This window comes from Fundulus heteroclitus, chromosome 9, assembly GCF_011125445.2.
Source record: "Fundulus heteroclitus isolate FHET01 chromosome 9, MU-UCD_Fhet_4.1, whole genome shotgun sequence".
Classification (NCBI taxonomy): Eukaryota; Metazoa; Chordata; class Actinopteri; order Cyprinodontiformes; family Fundulidae; genus Fundulus; species Fundulus heteroclitus.
In genome coordinates this window covers 16,408,999-16,429,561 of record NC_046369.1, presented here as the reverse complement: position 1 = coordinate 16,429,561, position 20,563 = coordinate 16,408,999, and the positions used below count along the sequence as shown (strand labels likewise).

Below are 20,563 nucleotides of genomic sequence, written 5' to 3'. Positions count from 1 at the left end.
CTCGACCTGCTGCTGCTGCTGCTGCTACTGGCCGGTGGCAGGGGAAGGGGGGGGGAGACACACCGATGGCTCAAAGTAAGGTGGGAAACGGGAGGGGTGGCTCCCTCAGATCTAGCATGCAAGCGAGCAGCACTTGACCTTTCCAGCACTAAAGGAATATGACAGCCGTGAAGCCGGCAGAGAGAGAGAGAGAGAGAACGTGGTGGGGGCAAAAAAAAAAAAAAAAGGAGGGGAGGACGTGAGCGAGAGACAAAAGCCACACAAAGTGCAGGCTGCCACCAAAACAGTTGGTTTGCAATCAACGTCAGTCACCCCCCCCCCCCTCCCTGTCGGGACAGTTTGATTTTCACTTTTCAAATGAGGCGTTTATTTTTGGCCTGATAACAGGGCCGGCTAAATTGAAATTGGCAGCTCGACAATCTACAGATAATAGTCGGCTACGCAGAAGATCATGTGACAAGGCCTTTCTTTCACGTCGCCGGAGCCCCCCCCCCCCCGCCCTCTCTCTCTGCCGTCAAAGAGGAGAAAAAGGGATAATCTTAGCAACAATCAGAGGAGGCTGAGAAGGCAAAAAAAAAAAGGAGCTTAAACTGATGGGAAGAGGAGCGAAAGGACGAGGAGGGGGGTGAAAAAAATTGTGGTTTGGGTAATTTGCTGATGATCAGGAGAGGGGTGGGGGGGGGGGTGGGGGGGCTGGGTGAGGGGTGTACAGGAGAGGTGAGGATAGAAAGAGAAAAGAAGGGAATTACTTTAATGTTTCTGGCAGCATACCAGCTGAGGTCTCAAGGTTATCCCGGCTTTCCAAACTCCCACGGGAAAGGTGGGTTGCTGAGGGCCGATGGGAGGGAGGGAGGGGGGGGGGGGATGGCTGGAGGTGAAACGGAGGAGGGAAAGAAAGATGCCCTTTTCTACACAAGGGAGGCTGTTGCTCAGGGGGGAGAGTTGTGGGGGGGGGGGGGAGTAATCCTCAGACCCTCTTGTATGATAAGGTTGGCCCTGGCCCAGGTAGGCGGAGGAGGTGAAGAAATGTCTCTGGGGCTTCCCAGGGCATCTCTGCAGCACAGCAGCAAAACCAAGAGACTTCATAGACGTTAACTGGAGTCGTTAGTAAAACAGGGAGATGAAAATATGTTCAGCTCATTCCCACAGTGACATTTCAGGCTTTATCTAAGGAGCAGCTGCAAAAGTATTAATACCTATTCAAATATTTCACAACTTTAGTTTACTTTAGTTTGGTCTGTGATAGACAAACATAAAGTGGTGCAACATTGTAGAAGTGGTAGAAAATGATAGACGTTTACCAAATAAAATTGAATAAATCTGAAAAATTTGGCAAGCTGTTGCAGTAATTTCTAATCACCTTTCACTGCAACGATGGCTGCAAATCTTTTAGGTTTGTCTCCATCACCTTCTATTCGTCTCTGGCAGATTAGATGAAGAGTATCTGTGAACGTCAGTAGGTTTTTAAGTCTTGCCACAGGTTACAGTCAGGTCTGAACTTTGACTAGGCCGTTCTAACATATCTGATTAAATGATGCCATTGCAGCTCTCGCTGTATATTTAGGGTTTGCAGCCTCTACCAGCTTTTCTTCCAGGAATAAAAGCCTAATATCTAGCTGCATCCCACATCCCATAACCTTGACCAGCCTCCCCGTGCTGTGTGGAGTCCCCCCCCTCCCCCTGGTGGTGGGAGGGGGGGACTCCACACAGCACATGGTGACTGTCCCCACAGTCACACATGGTGACTGTGGGGACAGTATATTCAGCATGATGTGTGCTGTTTCAATCCCGTGCCGCATGAAGCATTTTGACATGAAGGCAAAAATAATGTGTTTTGGTCTCGTCTGACCACACTGCAAAAAACGGAACTAAAAAATAATTAATATTGTCTTGAAATGAGTGTATCTGTCCTTGATTCGAGCAGGTAAATAAGATGATCTGCCAATGGAATAGGATTTTTGCACTTGAAATAAGAACAATTCATCTCCATCATCTTATTTCAAGTGCAGTATATCTAATTATCTCATTTTAGGGGTGAAAATCCTCATTCCATTGGCAGATAATCTTATTTACATGCTAAAATCTAGGATAAAACACAAATTTTAAGAACATACTTCTTATATTTAGATCAAATTTTGCAATGCATGGCGCCTTCTTCTACAATGTGTGAACTGCAGAAAGTTTTTTTCTGGCTTTCTTTCAACAATGTCTTTCTCCTTGTCACTTTTTCGGAAAGGTCACATTTGCCAAGTGCAAACTTAGTTCTCCTGGTCCTTCCACATGAGCTGTGGATCTCTGCAGCTCCTCCAGAGTGACCACGAACCTGTTGTCTGTTCCTCTGATTAATGGTCTCGTTGTTGCCGGTTTAGGCCACGTTCCAGTGACGGGTTGAGCGGTGCTTTACGGGATGTTTAACGCTGGGGATGTTGTTTTCTAACCTAAGCCTGATTTAAACGTCAAATAAAGTTTCTCCCTGACCTTTGTGCTCTGCCTCTTGTTCTCGCCCATGCTGTTTGTTCACTATTGTTCTCTAACAAACCTCTAAGGCCTTCACGGGACAGCTGTATTCATGCTGATTAAATGGCCCACTTCTTTTTTTTTTTTTTTTGCCTGTCACTGTTTACAGGATGAGGTGAGAGTTAATTTCCTTGTTCAGTAGTAGAGCAACAAGTCAAATGTCTCCACAAATCTGAAAAATTGATTTCCATGACTATGTTTTAAGCTTTCCAAGATTTTTAACTTAAAAAAGTGCAATTAAACATGAATTATGGTTGCACTTTTTCCTGTGTATCACACATCATCTCCCGTCTTTTACTGCTGGGGTAGAATCGGAATAAGCCGGGTTGGGGTTAACGCTGTCTCTTTACGTTCAAACATTTGTTAGGAAGGACCAAAGGGCTGCACTGAAGCAGCATTAACCCCACATCTCTTCATTCTCCATCAAAGTAACAAAACCTCTGAGTGAACCGTCAGGCTTTTTTTTCGTCTGGATGCGACGCTGGAGGTGTCAAGAAGAGATTGTCTGTATTTGTTTACTCCAAAAGCAGGCTTATTAGAGATAATTGACTCACAGCGCCAAGCCAGTCAGTTGTGAGTGTGCGAGCTGACTCTTCAAAAGGCTGGCCCCTCTTATCATCTGTCATCAAACTGTCTCCTCAGAAGAAAACTGGGAAAGCCTCGATCACCTGCAATTCAAATGTTACAGCGCTTACCGAGCGTAAACAGAAGGAAACTCTTCTGTCTGACTCCATTTAATGTAAATCCAATCATAATTGATGGGATAACGGATAAACTGTTAAGTGTTTGATTGATTAACAAAAGGTTTAAGCAGTCTCCCCCCATCCCCCTTTTTTTTTCTTGAGTGGCTACAGTCTTTGAGACAAGTCAACATTGTTTCTTTTGAAGACACACAAATACATCAGTCCTGTCTAACCAGTGATTTGGCTCCAAGTAATAAATCTGGGGAAGCAATTGTTGTGTTTGAAAGCATTTTCAGGGGGAATTGGAGCAAAAGTGAAAGATCCTGTGTAACGGTAAAGTAAAAAAAAAAAAGCAGTGCCTTGCAAATGTATTCATACCTGTTGAACATTTTCAGATTGATCAGTTTACAACCACAAAGTTTATCGTATTTTGTGGGATTTTAGGTGATAGAATCACAGAACGTTGTGCACAATAATGAAAATGAGGGGAAAAGATTTTCTAAAATCTTTACAAGTAAAAAACCTGAACTTTCTATAACAATAAGTAACAGTACAGGTATGGCACAATAGCAAACCTACCAAGACATGAGTGTCCATCTAAATCAGAGAGGTAGCATCATGCTGTGGGGTTGGATGCTTTTTTTTTCTGATGGGAAGGTTGATGCATCTAAATATAGGCTGATCATGAAGGAAAGCCTGTTAGATGCTGCAAAAGGCTTGCGATCGGGAGGGAGGTTCCCCCTCCAGCAGGACAAAAACCCTAAATATACAGTCAGAGCTACAACGAAATGGTTTAAATGGAAGCATATTAATGTGGAAGGATGTCCTAGTCAAAGTACATATCTAAATCAAACAAGAATCCGTGGCGAGGCTTGAGAAACGCGGTTCACTGATGCCCTCCGTCGTCTCTGACAAAAAAAAAGAATGAATACAAATGCATGCAACACCTTTCAGGTATTTAATTGAAAAATATTTTAAGAGTATGTTTTCAAAATTGCTTCCATTTAACAATGTTGTGCTATTTTGCGTGAAGGTGACGTCCCCATTAAAATACACCAAAGTTCAAGAATGATTTTTGTTTTTTTCTTAAAGACAGGACATGTGTAAAGCTATGTTTCTGATCAGGAGAAAATAATTTGAAAACATTAGAAAAATATAAGTAACTCTGGGTCCAGACACTGTGGAATGAAGTGTAAACCCTTATTTTAAGTGGGCACTATGTAAGTAACAAACTACTAGATGACAACCGAAGCTCACTAGAAACACACTAGATGAGCATTAATAATCCTACTTCATTTATAGCTTTACATATGCAGCGCTGCATCACTGGCCCAGAAACCTTTTTTTTTTTAGATAAATGAAGAAAACTGCAAACTGTGAAAATCTACACTAAATCCTTTATCTTTAATCTCTCCTTTAGCTCTGACTGTTCAAAAAAAAAAAAAAAAAATACATCCATGGCCAGAGCATCCAGTAAACTGCGGTTCATTTGCATGAGTGGCCCTAACCCCCACCCTCACATCACAAAGAAGCAACAGAAGATATATTCCCAGCTTGCTCCCGCCTCAGGCGCGCTAACCAGAGACTCAGGCCAACTCACTGGTGCTCTCCCTAACCACTTCCTCCTCACCGCTGCTGGGTTTGACTCACCATGACCTTCTCACCTTTCGGCGCTGCACCGACTCCCCCACACATGCAAATAGCGCTGGTCTGCTCCAGGAGGCATTCAGAAAAAAAAAAAAAAAAAAAAAGGAAACGATGGAGGGAAAGGAAAGAGAAGAAATAGAAGGAGCGATGTGGATGGATGGAAGCTCGGGGAGCTGATGTTGGTGAGGAGAAACAAGACCCCCCCTAAAGGAAGCTCTCCTCGGTCTCTGAAGTGGAAGGAGGCCATGGCAGCTGTCTGGGGAACCTCTGCAGCTCTGCAGCCCTGCGCCCAGGCCTTAAAACATCTCCCTGTTTGAGGCAGCCAAAACGCATCCCGGCTCCTGTGTCTGCGAGGCTTACAGTGACCCGTGCTGATCTCTCTCTCTCTCTCTCTCTCTCTCTCTGTGGTGTTGTTGTTGGTGTCTGCGCGGGCTCGTACAGGGAGGGGGGGGGGGGGGGAACGAGCACCTTTACTGTACTTAATGTTTTCCTTGCTCCCAGGCTGCTCCGGGCTCTTCGGTCTGTGCGTCTGAGGGGAGGCAGGCAATGTGCGCTGCTGCATCTGGAGAGTCTCCAAAAGAAGAAGGGAGAGGGAAAAAAAAAAAAAAAACAACCCTCATCTCCTCCCGTCTCTCCTCCTTCTGTTCTCTCTGCTCGGAGGATCTGTCAGTTCTCCTCCTCTCTCTTTGTCCCTGCTTTGATCCTGCTCTCCGAGCCTTGGCTGGCCTCGCTAACAGCAGCTGAGCACAGGTCCTGCTTCACTCCCACTATAACAACACATATTCATTCCGCACTGGGATGAAGCACCGGAGCGCACACACACACACACACACACACACACACACACACACACACACACACACACACACACACCCACACACACTTTCACTTAGCCCTCGGTAGCGCACTCCAGAATCAGTAATAACAGACTCTGCTATCGTCTTGTGCAACTTGTCGGAGCTAATTGCTTTCGCACGGCGTTCTGTAAACTGTTACCCGGCATTCGCACCGCGGGCGCCCTGGGTGACGGGTCACTCCGCCTGATTGTGGGTGACGCTTCTGCTGGGAAATGCCAGACTTGGGCATTTTGTTTAGACGTAGCATGCTGCAGGGGTGGGACCCGGGACATTACTTCCTAAATCACAGGTAAGTCTCAAGTAAAGACTGCTAAGTCCAAAGGCAAGTCCAAGTCCTATGGTTTAAATTTAAAGCCATTAACGGGTCAGAATGAGCTATGTCGTCTGTCCCACTTTACGCAAAAAAAACCCCATATAATGTTTGTTTAAATGTCACAAAGCCTCTAAACAAATGATTTCAATAAATGTTTAACTTCTTTCTTGACGGCGTTCAGCCCTGCAGTGGACTGACAACTTGTTTAGGGTGTGCCCTAACTTTTTGCTCATTGGCAGCCAGGATCGACTCTCTAACCCGACCGCCTTAAAAGACCTTAAATATGATGCTGCAGGAGAAAAATGAGTGGATGGATGACAGCAAGCATAAAACAATTACTATTAAAAAGATCATTTACACTTTAAAGTCATAGTTCCAAACACTGTTAACTAGTTAAAGAAGCAAGAAAACTTCTATTTTTATTAAACTTAAAATCGATAAAATATATTTTGTTTATAAAACTATTCTTCTTTAAACCTGTCAGCACAAAAGAAAAAAACATACTTCGGCACGGCTGGAAAGCAAGAGGCATCTCTGAAGCTCAACACTATTTGTCCCTGCAATTATCACAGTGTATGGATGACGCACAGAACACCTTTTACATTTAATGCAGTCAAGTTAAAGATTCACTAAACTGCAAGCTTGTGTTTTTAGAGGAGCTACAGATGCATTTAATTTACAGAACAATAAATTACTCGATGGGGGCTTCAGAATGATGCCACCATAGCTAAAAACTCACTCAACTGGGCACAAGAGGCCGGCACTCCTAAGACGCTGCTGGCCACTTGGAAAAGGGATGGGAGGTTGTTCTGATACTTCTAGGTAGGAGACCAAGCATCCATCTTCTGCTTTTTATGAATATGCAGCAAAAAGTCTACTATCTTGATTGGTTTGTGGCTGAAGCAGCCTGCAGGGTTATTTCTGAAATAACAGCAAAAAAACAATAACAGAAGCCAGTCAGATGTTTATGAGACAGTTTGTGAAACATGAAGTTTTGTGTAACTTCAATCCCCTGTAGTGTACTCTTTCTATATTCCGATGACAGATCTAACTGTAAGTCCCTCACTGGACTAAAAATTAGATAAGAAGCAGGTAAAGTGTAAAGAAACCACCTCTGCAAGACCTTCAGAGAGCCATGGGGATATTTTGTCAAGACGACTTTCAAAGACTCCAAAAAAGTCGGACTCCGTAGAAGAAAAGTATAAAGAAAATAGGTGGATTTGGGCTGGCACAATATTGCACTAAATGAAGTTAAGTTTTTATTTTCTCTGCTGTTATCAGCCAATTGGTGCTGTATGAGAAGGTTAATTGGATGTCTTGAATAGCTGTGTTTCCATCAACTTTTGATGTGTACATTTTGAGGTATTGCATTAGAAAAGGTTGATGGAAACTCAAAATTGTAGCCTTCTCAATTTTGCCAAAAAAAAATGTTTTTACACTCACCTGAAGTAGGTTTTGGCTTTTCCGAATACGCTTTAATGTGCTAAACGGAAGAAGGAAACACATTTGCCGAATAAGGTCTGACGTAGCGAACGTTTCCCTCACACGACTGATCAACTGTTTCCGCTGTCGGCCTCTTTCAAGCTCTTCCGGTAATGCGCCAGAACATGGCTGGAAGTCTCCAGAACAGCAAGTGACATCGCCGGTACTGGTTTGACATGACAAAACAATTCCAGCTTGCCCGATACGGTCACAGTCCTGAAAACCCCCCATTGGTCTCAGATGTGTGGTCCATGCTAGTTTGCTAACCTCTGTTTCCTGTTTATTACAGCCATGCAATGCGTAACGTCAACTTCTGATGAGTTTATGCTCTACCTAGCCTGATAAATTCATTCTAAACCAACCAACACATGATTTACTTTTTTTTTTAAATCTTATTTTTTGTTTGTGACATTTAAAAGCCATCGCCACCCCATACCCCCACCACCCATCTTTGGAGCTTTACGTTTTTGCATTATCAGAATGAAACTTCAAAATCCAGTCGGCAGCCGCCTGTGCTGCACATTCACATCGTGCTGCTCACTTCTTCTGCAAAATGTAAGCAGTTCTGGTGACTTGTTGACTGTGTTAATCACAGTGTAGGCTCTTGGATAAGTCAGGTCAAACACTGTGCTACAGGCATCCGGCTCGGGGCGGCAGTCTGTTTTCGCACAGTGCCATCCTCAGTTTGTACGCAGCATCCACATTATCACTAGACTTCTTCTGCGTAGACGCTCTGAACCCAAGAGTCAAGAGTTGCCAAGAGTCCCCTCTGGCAGCAGTTCCTCTCACCAATAGCTTACACATTAGTGCGCCGGGTGGCAGCGAGACAAACATTCTTTCTCCTGTATACACCCAGAAAGTCCTTGGTTAGACTACAATATTGCCGTGTGCGGCGGTCCATAGACAGGGGAGGCCAATAAAGATATGAGTCCTGGGAAAATATGAGCAGAGGTATGAAAAGAGGAAGAGGGCGAGATAAAAGGAGAGAGGGCTGATATAAAACGGCAGATAAGAGCAGGAACGATAAGAAGGATCAGGGTAGGCGAAAGCCATTCGCGTTTTTATCCTCTTTGTTGTTCTGTCTGCTCCTTGTCAGAAAGCCGCCCGTGTTTTTTTTTTTTTTTTTTTTTTTTTTTTTTTTTTTTTTTATCGGCCAATTGTCTCTAAGCAATATGCTCTCAAAGGTTTTCACAAAACAGAGCCGCGCTCCGCTGAGATCCCGTGCGTTTCCCACAGATCTGCGCGCAGGTAACACTCCGGGGACCGACGCGACGGCCAGGTGCGCCGGATAAGACTTCCACCTTGCAAGGGGGGACAAGGGGGGGGGGGGGGGGGGGGGCTGACAGAGCCAGGGCTCCTTGACTCAGTTCACTGCCGGAGACCTCTTGCAACATGAGCGTGAGAAAGTCATTCAGGCGGAGAGTGTTTCAAAACCTACCTTGTCTGCCAAAGCTCCGAGACGTTTGTTTAGGAGCTCTGTCAGTGCCCCTGTGTGCGAGGGGAGCAAAAAGAATGAGTCAGGTGCGCAGCGCTGCCACAATAGGACATGTCGGTGATGTGTCTGACAGAGGCTGCGCATGGGGGGGCAGCCTGGCTGTGTAGGATTATAGCTGCTTCACGGGAGCATGTACGGAGCACTCTCACTTCTGCCAGTTACGCACACAGGACACGTGTGCCTCGGCAGTGGCAGTTCACAATAAATGATCATCACTTCTCATCGTACCCACGTTGCTTTTAGACTGAAACCTGGCAGGGGGCGCCTCTAGAAAGTTTTAACACGGGTGGTCAGATGAGGGGAAACGGGTCGTCTTTGGGCGGCACACAAAACTTTAAAGCAATAGAAGATTTACAGAGTTTCATGACATGACACAGAATCACATGGGTAAGCAAGAAATTTGTCTGAGTACAGTTTAGTAACATTATCCGCTGGCAAATCAACTGTGTAAATAAACAAATAAATGTTGCAAATCATTCAAACTTGACCCAATCAACCCTTGAGATAATGGGGAACCACTTTAGGGATCATTAGGGAGCCGGTGAAGTTGTGCCAGAAACTTTGGATGAAATCATTATCATTCATAATAACCTGCCTTATTCCTCTGACAAATTCATATTCATAAAACACTTCTGTGATTTTGCAGCCCGGTGCAACCTATTTATATATGGCCAGCGTGACTTTCTGCCAACAGTGCCTGACAATGCTGAAAACAACACCTTTTAATGTTTTTTTTTTCTTTTCTTGACTAGTCTGGTTTGCGTTTTATAATTTCTATCTATCTATCTATCTATCTATCTATCTATCTATCTATCTATCTATCTATCTATCTATCTATCTATCTATCTATCTATCTATCTATCTATCTATCTATCTATCTATCTATCTTTCTATCTATCTGATAAGCTACATAATAAAGTGACGATAAGTTTTATTATGGAAGTGGGTGTGCGTCTATAGTTGCGCACACCACGATCACCACTGGGTTAAAATTGCTCTGAAGCAAAAAAAAAAACCTTACTTATCACATAACAGGCAAGTGTTACAGGAATCTAAAAAAAAAAACGGTGAAATAGCGTCCCTCCTGCTTAGTAGAGAGTCTGAAGAGCCGCGCAGCCCCCTCCTGGTCGCCCTTCAAATCCAGCATCTTGCGGCGAACCGCTGGCGACGCCCCGCAGATCCAGGCGGCAAGCCGGCGAGAGGAGCGCCTTCCCCCGGTCGCCTGTGCGCCACGTGTCGCGGTCTGCGCACCAGCTGGAAGTGTGCGAGCGCTCAGTTTAACCTGTGCGCGTCATTCTGACTCTTTCTATGTTGATTCAATCACTTTTCGTCGTTTTCAAACATGGAGCGTGGCTTGCTTTTAAAAGCTTTCGTTACAAAACAAAAAACAAAAAAAAAAACGGGGTTACTTTTTACGCATTTCATCAACTAACAGGTGGGTTTAAGGCTCAGGAATAACATGTTTAATAGATAAGGGATAAAACTTTTAGCGTAGGCGTTGACAGACAGCTCAAGTTTATAAGCGTCCCCGTTTGTTGCGGTTGCTCAACCTAAAGAATGCAGCAGAGCTGCTGCTCCTCCATAAACTCCCAGGAGGCGATAGTTGGCATCATTCTTCCTCCCTTTATGTCCGTCTGCTCTTTCGCCTATCTAACTGCAGTAAAGATAAGGAAATGAAATTATGACCCGATATCTACAAAAGCCTTGAACGCTGTGGGGCGGCCACAGGCGGGGAGGAGGAGGAGGAGGAGGAGGAGGAAGAGGTGGAGGGGGGAAGGCATCGGTGTGAGCTCTGCAGGCTCAGAAATATCTCTGCTCTGGCTCACATTCCGATAAGGGAGCCCGATCCAGCTCGCTCTGTGGGCGTGGTTTTCCCAGGCTTTTAAAACAGCAGCTGCTATTTACCTTCCCCTCTAATGTAAACCACCGCCGCCGCCACATACCCTCCCCTCGCCGCGCACGCGCCCTCCTCCTCCTCCTCCTCCTCCTGCTCTCTCCTTGCAGCCCGGCGGCCAAAACCTCCAACCAGCGCGCGCTCATAAAACATCCTGGCACGTGCTCCACATTCACAGCACCGACGGATGATTAAGTGGCAGATTCTGCAGCGCAGACCGGTAGGAGCTGCGGTGAGATTGCGGAAATGCGGAGTGACGCGCGCGCGCCCATTGGGTCACGTTGGTGTGAGAAAGCCGGGCTCGGGGACCGGAGCTCAGCCTCTCATGTGCTCCCCTCATGAGGCTTTGAGCTCGTCATGCTGTCATCCCAAGTTGTTTCCTTTACAAATGGAATTATTCCAGTTGGTTGGAAAGACAGCAAAACTCACCTCCCCGTCCTGCTCCGACGCAAAGGGCTGGCCCGAGGAAAAAGCGGGCTGTGCGGGAATCCCTAAGGGAATCTAAGTTCACTAAGGCACGTGACAAACACTGTAGAGAAAACCTTCAAGGTTGTTTGAGAGGTAACTTACTGTTGTCCCCTCAGACTGTATTATCACTGCACAGAAACCTGGTGCATCAGGGATACACCTGGATTATATATATATATATATATATATATATATATATATATATATATATATATATATATATATATATATATATATATATATATATACACAGGGTGTTAGAGGGATCTTTTAAAGTTATTTAGACTAAATTTTCTGTGGCCAGGGTCAAGACAGTGCCACCTCTTGGTGTTACCCTAGTGGTGGGCCCACAGCTTCTATTAAATATCTGTATTGTTCCAAATAAAAAAAGCCGTTTAACCCCCGGTTAGCACCACTGAGAGATTGCTGAGGTTGGGCAATGGCGACCCCTTCAATATTCAATATGTACCTAATCTATATTTTTGTGCTTGAAAGTTAACATTTTTGAACGCTTGCCCTCAACTCCCTCAGTATAATAAACTCTATGACTTTTAATTTTGCTGTGCCTAAGAATGCCTGTTGCCTTCTGAATGCCCCCCCTGGGTTAACAGCCTTAACAAATGTGGTTATTCCACCGTTGTGAACAAAATCTCGAAAAAAAAAAGTATATGTGCAGCTCTCTATATCATTTTTTTTCCTGATAATGCAACATATTGTAGTTCTTCTGAGATGAGCAAGTTGTTGCTGATTGCATTACATTCTGACAACCTTTTAGCAAATGATCCAGTCCTTACTGCTTTTTACCCTTCTCTGCACTGCTCTTCAACTTAGATGGAGGGCTAACAACAACAACAATAAAAAAAATAATCAATAAAAACTGTTTCAAAAGCTGATGAAAAGATATTATCAGATCCCAAATTCTTAGAAGTTTTTGTTGGCTTAAAAAACAAGGTGTGAATAAAGGAATATCCTTATCCCTCGAGCTCCGGGAAGCTTTGTCAAATCACAATGGGAACTACATTTAGGAAAAATTCTAATTAAAATGTGTCAAATGAGCACTGTAACCCAAGTGTCATTCGTTCATTCATTCATTGCATAATAGAAAGAGGTCCCAACAGATTACAGGATCACACATTTAGGTCAAAATTGGAGGTTACAGGATTTGAACACTGAATTTAGCCACTTTTTTAAACAAAACTCCTGGCTTTATTTACAAAGTTCTGTAATGGCCTTTGCTTGTTATCGTCCACCTCAAGATTATTGGTGGGGGGCCCCCATCTGGTCGCCCCATATAAAACCTTCCGTAGGGGCCCCTAGTGATTCACTCTGAACGGGGCCTAAAAAGTTGCTACATTTGACCAAAAAAAGAAGGAAGAAAACAAAAAACAAAACATGGAAATGTGTGGCAACAGAGTTGTTGTGTTAAAGCTCCTGTTATTTTAATTATTTGCCGCTAACTCGTGCCTGGTAGATAGGAGGTCCCCGCGCCTCTCTCGGTCGGCGGCTCCGCTGTTAATATGTAAACGCTACGATGATTGAAGACTGCAGACAGTTTCCCCGGCTGCGCCCTCGGCCCGGGCCGCGCGCCATTGGCCGCCAGCTCCAGCGGGGCCGGACAGCCAATGGGAGGACGCCGACCACGAGCCGTCCTCCCTCGGGCCTCGTGTCCCTCGCCCTGATTGGTGGAAAGTTACTGTGGGAAAGAAAGTTTGGGAAGTTTCACACGAGCCGTTCGCGTGCAGCGAGAGATATAAATACAAGGCACACGCGGAGAGCCCCGTCAGAGAGAGAGACCGCGTCCGCTGCTGCCTCTGCGCGTCACTCTGACAGGATTCTAACTCATCGCGGGATTTGTTTCCGACACAGACGGACTTTAAACCCTAGCTGACGACATTCGCTTCCGTTTTACTGCGCCGGCGGATGGGAATTTGCTGTCGCTTTCTTGGATTTTTCTAATAAAAGAAAGAAAAGAGAAAAAAAGAAAAGATGCCTGCCGATATGATGGAAAAATCCTCTTCCTCCCCGGTCGCTGCGACGCCGGCGAGCATGAACACAACTCCGGATAAACCCAAGACAGCGTCCGAACATAGAAAGGTTGGTATTAGAGAGTAACACTGACGAGAATATCAACAATTTGGGTCGCAGAACGGGCGCTGCGCTCAAAGCGACGATTTATTTTTTTTAACAGCTTGCTTTTCACTTTTTAGTCATCAAAGCCGATCATGGAGAAGAGGAGACGAGCCAGAATAAACGAGAGCTTGGGTCAGCTGAAGACTCTCATCCTGGATGCGCTCAAAAAAGATGTAAGTACTCAGCCGTCGTCCCGGTTATTAATAGACGTCCAAACAGTCGGTGTCAGGCATTTGTGTGGGGGGGAAAGTGTGCGCCAGACGCTAACCAGGTGCGCTTTGCGCCCCCGCAGAGCTCCAGACACTCCAAACTGGAGAAGGCAGACATCCTGGAGATGACAGTGAAGCACCTCCGGAACCTGCAGAGAGCTCAGATGACCGGTAAGTTTCAACATCCCGCGATGATTGGATCCCTGCGCGCCCTGAACGCATCTGTTAAAGTCGCTCTTGTCTGCAACGTCTCCAGACGTTCTTATAACACTTAATCCTCACGCGTTTCTCCACAGCTGCTCTCAACACCGACCCCACCGTCCTGGGGAAATACCGCGCCGGATTCAGCGAATGCATGAACGAAGTGACCCGGTTCCTGTCCACCTGCGAGGGCGTCAACACCGAAGTCAGGACGCGGCTCCTGGGCCACCTGGCCAGCTGCATGACGCAGATCAACGCCATGAACTACCCGAGCCAGCATCAGCACCAGCACCAGCACCAGCTCCCCTCGGCCGCCGGCGCGACGCACCCTTCCTTCGGCCAGTCCATGGTGCAGATCCCCAGCTCCTCGCCGCAGGTGCTGCCCATGAACCCCGCGTCCTGCAAAGGGGGCTCCCCGCCGGCCAGCTTGCCGTCAGACGCCACCAAAGTGTACGGCGGCTTCCAGATCGTGCCCGCCACGGACGGACAGTTCGCGTTCCTCATACCCAACGCGGCGTTCGCGCCCAACGGCCCCGTCATCCCCGTGTACGCGAACAACGTGAGCACGCCGGTGCCCGTTCCCGCCGCCGTGTCCCCCGGGGCCCCGTCAGCCAACACGGACTCGGTGTGGCGACCCTGGTGAAACGCAATGACCGGCAGAAAAAAAAATAAAAGAAAAAGACTTTAAAAGACACTTACTAGTTTTAAAAATCTTCGGTTAGTAGAAAGCTGTTTCCAACCTGTTTTATTTTTCTTGTAAAATGGAAGAGTATGCACTATATTTGTACAGCTAAGAGGAAAGTAAAGTTCATATTGAAATGAGATTTGTATTGTGGAAGTCCGTTCACTGCATTTTATATATATATATATATATATTTGGATTGTCAGTTTTTTTTCTACTGTGTGGCGCCAAAGATATGTTCAATGCTCTTATGCTGTTCTTCGTTTTGGAAGACAAATAAATTTGTAAAGAAATGAAAACGAGTTATTGTCCCAGCGTTGCTTGTTGTAGAAAAAAAAGGGCACGTTTCCCCTTGTCACATTTAACATTGAAGCATAAGTTATTGGGCGTTTGCATAACGCAGTTCATGTGCGTTATAAGCTCATTTCAGCCGTGCCTAATAGTTTGCTTTTATAAAACGCAGTTTTGAGAGCCAGAAGTTGGCTTCTCAAAATTAGACCAAATTGAACCCGCAGCAGCTGTGGCGCTAATTTAACCACATATCTAACCTAACACAGCTCAGATTGTACAAACGTTTGCTTTTCTTTTATGGAAATGCACCAAACATGTTCTGATTAAACTCCCACTCGAAATAGACAGACGGTGGTAGAGAAGTTATCGTTCAGCGAAGGTCCACTTTGGAGCGCAGTAATCTGAACAAGTTGTGGGGTAGCAGCATCTGCTTGTGGTGTTACGCACTTGGCTCTCCAGCTGTTTGGGCTTTCTTAAGGGAGCTTTTGGGGGCTTTGCAGAGGTCACTTACGCCATCTAGCAGCGGAAAACGACACTGCAACCTGATTGGCTCAAGGGAATCTGTGTGTGTGTGTGTGTGTGTGTGTGTGTGTGTGTGTGTGTGTGTGTGTGTGTGTGTGTGTGTTAAGGTTAAAGAGACTCAGCTGTTAGACTGACTGCACTTTGAATCGTCCTGTTACTGAAAAGCACTAAATAAACAGTCGCCTTGATTGGGGACTATATTACAAATTAATGATGGGAGCTTTTTCATCATGTGATATTAAACGTATTGAAAATTTGAGACAGACTGACATTCGTGACGTATTAGCACAAAGTAGAGCTGCTGGCATTTATTCAAACGTTTTTTTTCTTTTCACAGTTGAGATCAATGGAACCACGGTTCACTTCTTGTCACAGCCACGAGTCTTTGTGGCCACGCCTCTACCTGCTTTGGCCCTACTGGTTTTTTTTTTTGTTTGTTTGTTTTCTTTGCAAAACAGTTCAAGCTCAGTCAGACCGGATCATTTCTCTTAAGCCTGCCAGAGAGGTGAGCACCTTCGACTCAGGCGTTCCAAAAACGCCTGACGTTTCTTTACTCTGGTCGCTCCCGGCTGTTTGGTTGCCCTGCTGGAAGGTGAACCTCATGCTAACACAGGTTTTTCTAATCTGATTTGCACTCCCGTTACCTCTGACCGGCTCCCCTGCTCGTCGCTGCTGAACTGAGGCGTTCCCACAGCATGATGCTGCCACCACCACAGAGGACGCGAGGATTGTTTTGCATGTACAATTCCTTCTTGGTGTCATTTGAGCAGAGAACCTCTGTCCCTCTATGTCTTTTGGAAAACCTCAAACGTTTTGGCTTTCCTCTTGCCTCTCTTGCCATAAAGGACAAATTTGTGGAGCGCATCACTTCTAGTTTCCACCCCCCCGCACCTGAGCTGTGGCACGTCGCGCCTCTTGATACTCAACACTCGATCGGTGTGAATACGTTTTGGAGGGTTCCTTGTTTGGGTGTTTCTTGTGTTTGGCAAACGGGCGAAGATTTTCTCCCGCCATCTTACACGAGATCAAGCGCCGATAAAAACCTCATCACTTACGGGGATTTCTGCAGCCCGTCGCCCGGGCAGCAACATCAATCTGACGGTGGGAAAGCACAGAGAGAGGAGCCCCGGGGCCGTGCCTTTAATCAGGGGCTCAGTTCCTCGATGCCAGGGGGGCCCGTCGGAGGAATGACACGATAAACACATCGTCAGTGAGCATGTGGTAGCGCTCTGCTCTGCCCAGGTGTGTGTGCCCCCTCCAGCTATCCGAGTGTGGCCCGTCTTTGAAGGGGGTGTGTATGGGGGAGAGGAGGGGGGTGGGGGGGTGCAGGTGTTTGCAATTATCACTGTGCTAAGAGGCACAAAGTGTGGATAAGTGCCATCATTTTGAATTTCCATCACACCTTTTTACAAGAGGAGGGGGGGGGGGCATGCATCCACGTGTGATTGAAGCCATGTGTTCGCTCATGTCAGTGTGCACATGCTTTCTGTGAATGTGTGTGTGTGTTCTAGGGTGTGGACATGCCTGGCTAAAGGGCACGAGGGAGGGAGGGGTGAGGGTGAGACACCGGGGAGTTAAATGGGACGGGTGGGGGGGGGGGAGTTCAAGGAGAGGCCTGCTGCGGAGGCTAACCGTCAGCATCCTGTGTTTTTAGGCCCTCTCTGAACAGGCTCTCACACACACGCCTGCACACAGCGTTCCCACAGCATTCCAGCTGTGCTCGCGCTGGTTGTCGAGCTTCCTGCCCCCGGGACCCCCCCCCCCCCCCCCCGGGGCCACAGCTGGACACGGGACGTCTGGGAGGCATGTGGTGTGACCTGGACAACACCCAGCTGCTGAGCCCTCCCACCCTGCACCGCTGCCTTTCGACCGCTCCCCCCCCCACCACTCCCACCACACACACCCCAACCCGCCATCGACATCTTCAGTGGTCGCTCCACCCCCCCCCCCCCCCCCCCCTCCCTCCCGACGGCAGCTTTACGGGCCTCTCCAATTACCCAGTGCAGTGGCCGAGCTGCCGGACTGACCGCACACATGTCACAACACGACCAGGAGGTTAGCCGCCATGCGTGTCCATTAACTTTTCCCACACTCCGCGTGCATTCAGGGAGCAAAAAAATAGGGGGGTGAAGAAAAAAAAAAAAACCCTCTGCTTCCTCCTTGGCTCCGTAAGTGCTACCATATGGTCCACTCTCCTTCTCTGTCTTACACAGTCCTCCTTTTCTGTCTCTACGTCTCTCTCCCAGCCCATCACCGGGGGCTGGCTTTGATTGCGGCCCAGACAAGCGAGAGCTTTATGATTTAAGCCCAGAGCTCGCTGTACCAAGCCCTGGACTCGCATTCGAGCCAAACTCTTTTTTTTTTTTTCCCCCTCCCCTCTCTTTTTCCCAGTTCCCTCGCAAGCCCCCGCCTTCTCCTGCAGTTGCACGGGGAAGGCTGTTTTCTGGCAGGAAATGAATAGCTCCCAGATGAGCGCAGGAACCTGAGAGGTCGTGAGAAAGAGGCGAACCCCCCTCCGCAGGCCCGGCTTGCTGCCAGCCGCCGGGGGAATGTGGGAGAGCGCCTCTCTGACACACGCATCAACCCCTCTGCCCTCCACCACACCGCCTGACTGACTGCCTGCCTGCCCGCCTGCCTCAGCGCTGGGCCCCGAGCCTGGAAATAGACTGACAGACGGGGCAACCGCCACCGAGGCAGGCGGCGCGGTTTCGTCAGCCAGCCAGGCAGGGAAAGGGAAAGCTGTGGGAGGGGAGGACGGAGTGTTGGACTTGTGTGGGCAGGAGTAGATCGACTTGTGCATTTGCACTCATGATCCTGACCCAAGCGCGCATCGCGCTGCATAGTTCGAGCTAGAGCTTTACTTTCCTTCGATTCAACTCATGTATGACCAATTTATACACATTTGGTTTGCAGACAGACACACATGACCACACTCTCTCTCTCTCTCTCTCTCTCAGACAGGTGTTCTCTGTCAGTGAAAAAATGGTTCTCCCTTTACTTTAGTTCTCTGACATTTACCCCTCCTGGGGGCCGCCGCTGTTATTGGATGTGGTCAGATGTTTAATTATAGTTGTGCGGACCTATTCCAGGATCTTCTTCTTAAATCATTGTTCTGCATCTGCATGTCATGCTCCGATGGAACTCCTAGTGGGGAGAAGATCAGATGTTTAGCGGCCAAGTGGAACAGATTGCAGTTCACGATCCTGTCTGTCGGCCCCGGCCCAGGGGTGTAATAGCGGTTAGCGGTGTTTTTGATATGCGGCCTGAAAACGGAGCCGCGTTTAGCCTCCGCGTAACGCCGCGTCATCCGTTAAGACAGGAAGTCAGAAATAAACGGTACACAGAAGTATAGAACCTCACAGAAATGCCGAGAATTAGCACGTTTTATCAGAATGTAGCAAAATATGAATGTATTTTGGTGCAACTTTATGCGATAAATCCGCACAAAGTAAGAAATAGTTGTACAGCGGAAAGAAAAAGATTCATAATTTTTTGAACACATGAAAATCCGACTGCGATTTTTTTTTACCAGTTTTTCTTCACAAATCATCTCAAGCTCAGTCAGACTGGATGAAGAGCATCTATGAACATCAATTTCTAAAACCGTACAACAAAATCACAGTTGGATTTAGATCTGGACTTTGACTGGACCATTCTAACACACGGACCTGCTTGGATCTGTTCGCTCTGGCTCTGTGTTCACTAATGTCCTGCTGGAAGGGGATCCTCCACCTGAGTCCCAAGTCTTTTGCAGCCTCTAATAGATTTATTTCCTGGTTCGTCCTGCTCCATCCGTCCCACAATCCACTCTGTTAAGCTTCCTTGTACCTGCCGAAGAAAAGAAGCCCTACAGCCGCCACCATAGTTTACTATAGGGATGGTGTGTTAATGGTGATCTGGAATGTCAATTTTGCCTAGAGGTCAAAGTGTTTTTGGTCTCAACTGACCAGAGCCCCTTTTTCTGCATGTTGGCTGTGTCCCCTACAATTAGTAGTCTCTCCCATAGAAAGTACTCATGGTTCAGTGCTTCCCTGTTTAACCGCATTCCTCTCCTGAATGATGTCATGGATGGCATTTCTGCCATATTTATCTTTGTTTTATTTCCAAATAGTAATTTTTTCTCCTCTTTTTGTTGAAAGGGAAGGTTAGGAATTTTCAAATGTGTCCATTTACTGGGCTGCAATCTCTATCTGCCGTCTGAATATGAAAATGCACATAGAAACAAGAGCCCACACATGCGTAGGCTAATTTCATCTGTTCTGTCAAGGCTTTGGAGGTTTGTTAGAGGACATTATAGAAACAGCGTTATGAAGACCGAGGACCATAGCAGACATGCCAGAGAAGTTGTGGTGGATTTTAAAGCAGGGTTGGGTTATAAACAATGTCCCAAACGTTGAGCATCTTATGAAACACACAGAGGGAACCATATGAAAACAGAAACAGGACAACTGCAGCAGTACCAATACATGGCTGCCCACCTAACGTTACAGACCAGACAGGAAAAGCGCCCAGAAGGTCCAAGAGGCCTCTGGAAGAGCCATCCACAGAATATATTAGTTGTGCACTCAACAACTCTGGTCTTACAAGACAAGCATAAAAAAGAAAGGTATAAGAGTGATATAAGACACCCCTTTTAAAGTTTGTCGTAAGCCATGTAAGCTCCAAACTTCAACCACACACAAAACATTTTTTATGCACTGGGTAGCAGCCACCCATCATACCAGTGGAGCTAAATGAACGTGTGTGTGTCTTTGTGTTCTCTGTGAACCAGCCAAGACAGCCTCCATCTGTGTCAGTGTCAGTCAGGCTGGAAGGTACTCTGCTTTTCACAAGCATTTTTGTTTTTAGGATTAGCATTTGGAAAACGAGAACCATAACAAGTCTGGAAGCACAAAGGATTTTTGTACTTTAGCTTTTTTTGTTCCAGCACTTGTTTAGGCTGCACAAGAACGTTGGTACCCTGAAAAAAAAAATTAAATTAAAGGGTTGACGTTTGACTTATTTTCCACTACATGTAGGACTTCTTGATTTTACACTGGAAATGTATGCGCTTACATATGGCTAATAATAAATAGCGTATTCCATTTGGCTCATGTCGACACAGAGAGAGGGAGCTTGAGATGATGTCTGGTTGCTTAGTAAAGGGCACCCAGATCACATGGATTTAATATT

General features: G+C 46.6%; 1 protein-coding gene across 1 annotated transcript; it reads left to right on the top strand.

Moving 5' to 3' along the window:
* The first annotated feature begins 13,125 nt into the window (after positions 1-13,125).
* Positions 13,126-14,565, top strand: her6 (hairy-related 6). The gene is made up of 4 exons (XM_012865975.3): positions 13,126-13,450; positions 13,564-13,659; positions 13,779-13,866; positions 13,992-14,565. The coding sequence occupies exons 1-4, from the start codon at positions 13,343-13,345 to the stop codon at positions 14,537-14,539; spliced, it is 840 nt and encodes a 279-aa protein (XP_012721429.1). The 5' UTR covers positions 13,126-13,342; the 3' UTR covers positions 14,540-14,565.
* Positions 14,566-20,563: the final 5,998 nt, after the last annotated feature.

What these genes read in the sequence shown, in the direction of transcription:
- her6 (XM_012865975.3), top strand. Translation starts at nt 13,343, where the DNA reads ATGCCTGCCGATATGATGGAAAAATCCTCTTCCTCCCCGGTCGCTGCG. An exon ending in CAGCGTCCGAACATAGAAAG is followed by an intron (nt 13,451 to 13,563) that starts GTTGGTATTAGA and finishes TTCACTTTTTAG; the next exon opens with TCATCAAAGCCGATCATGGA. An exon ending in TGGATGCGCTCAAAAAAGAT is followed by an intron (nt 13,660 to 13,778) that starts GTAAGTACTCAG and finishes GCGCCCCCGCAG; the next exon opens with AGCTCCAGACACTCCAAACT.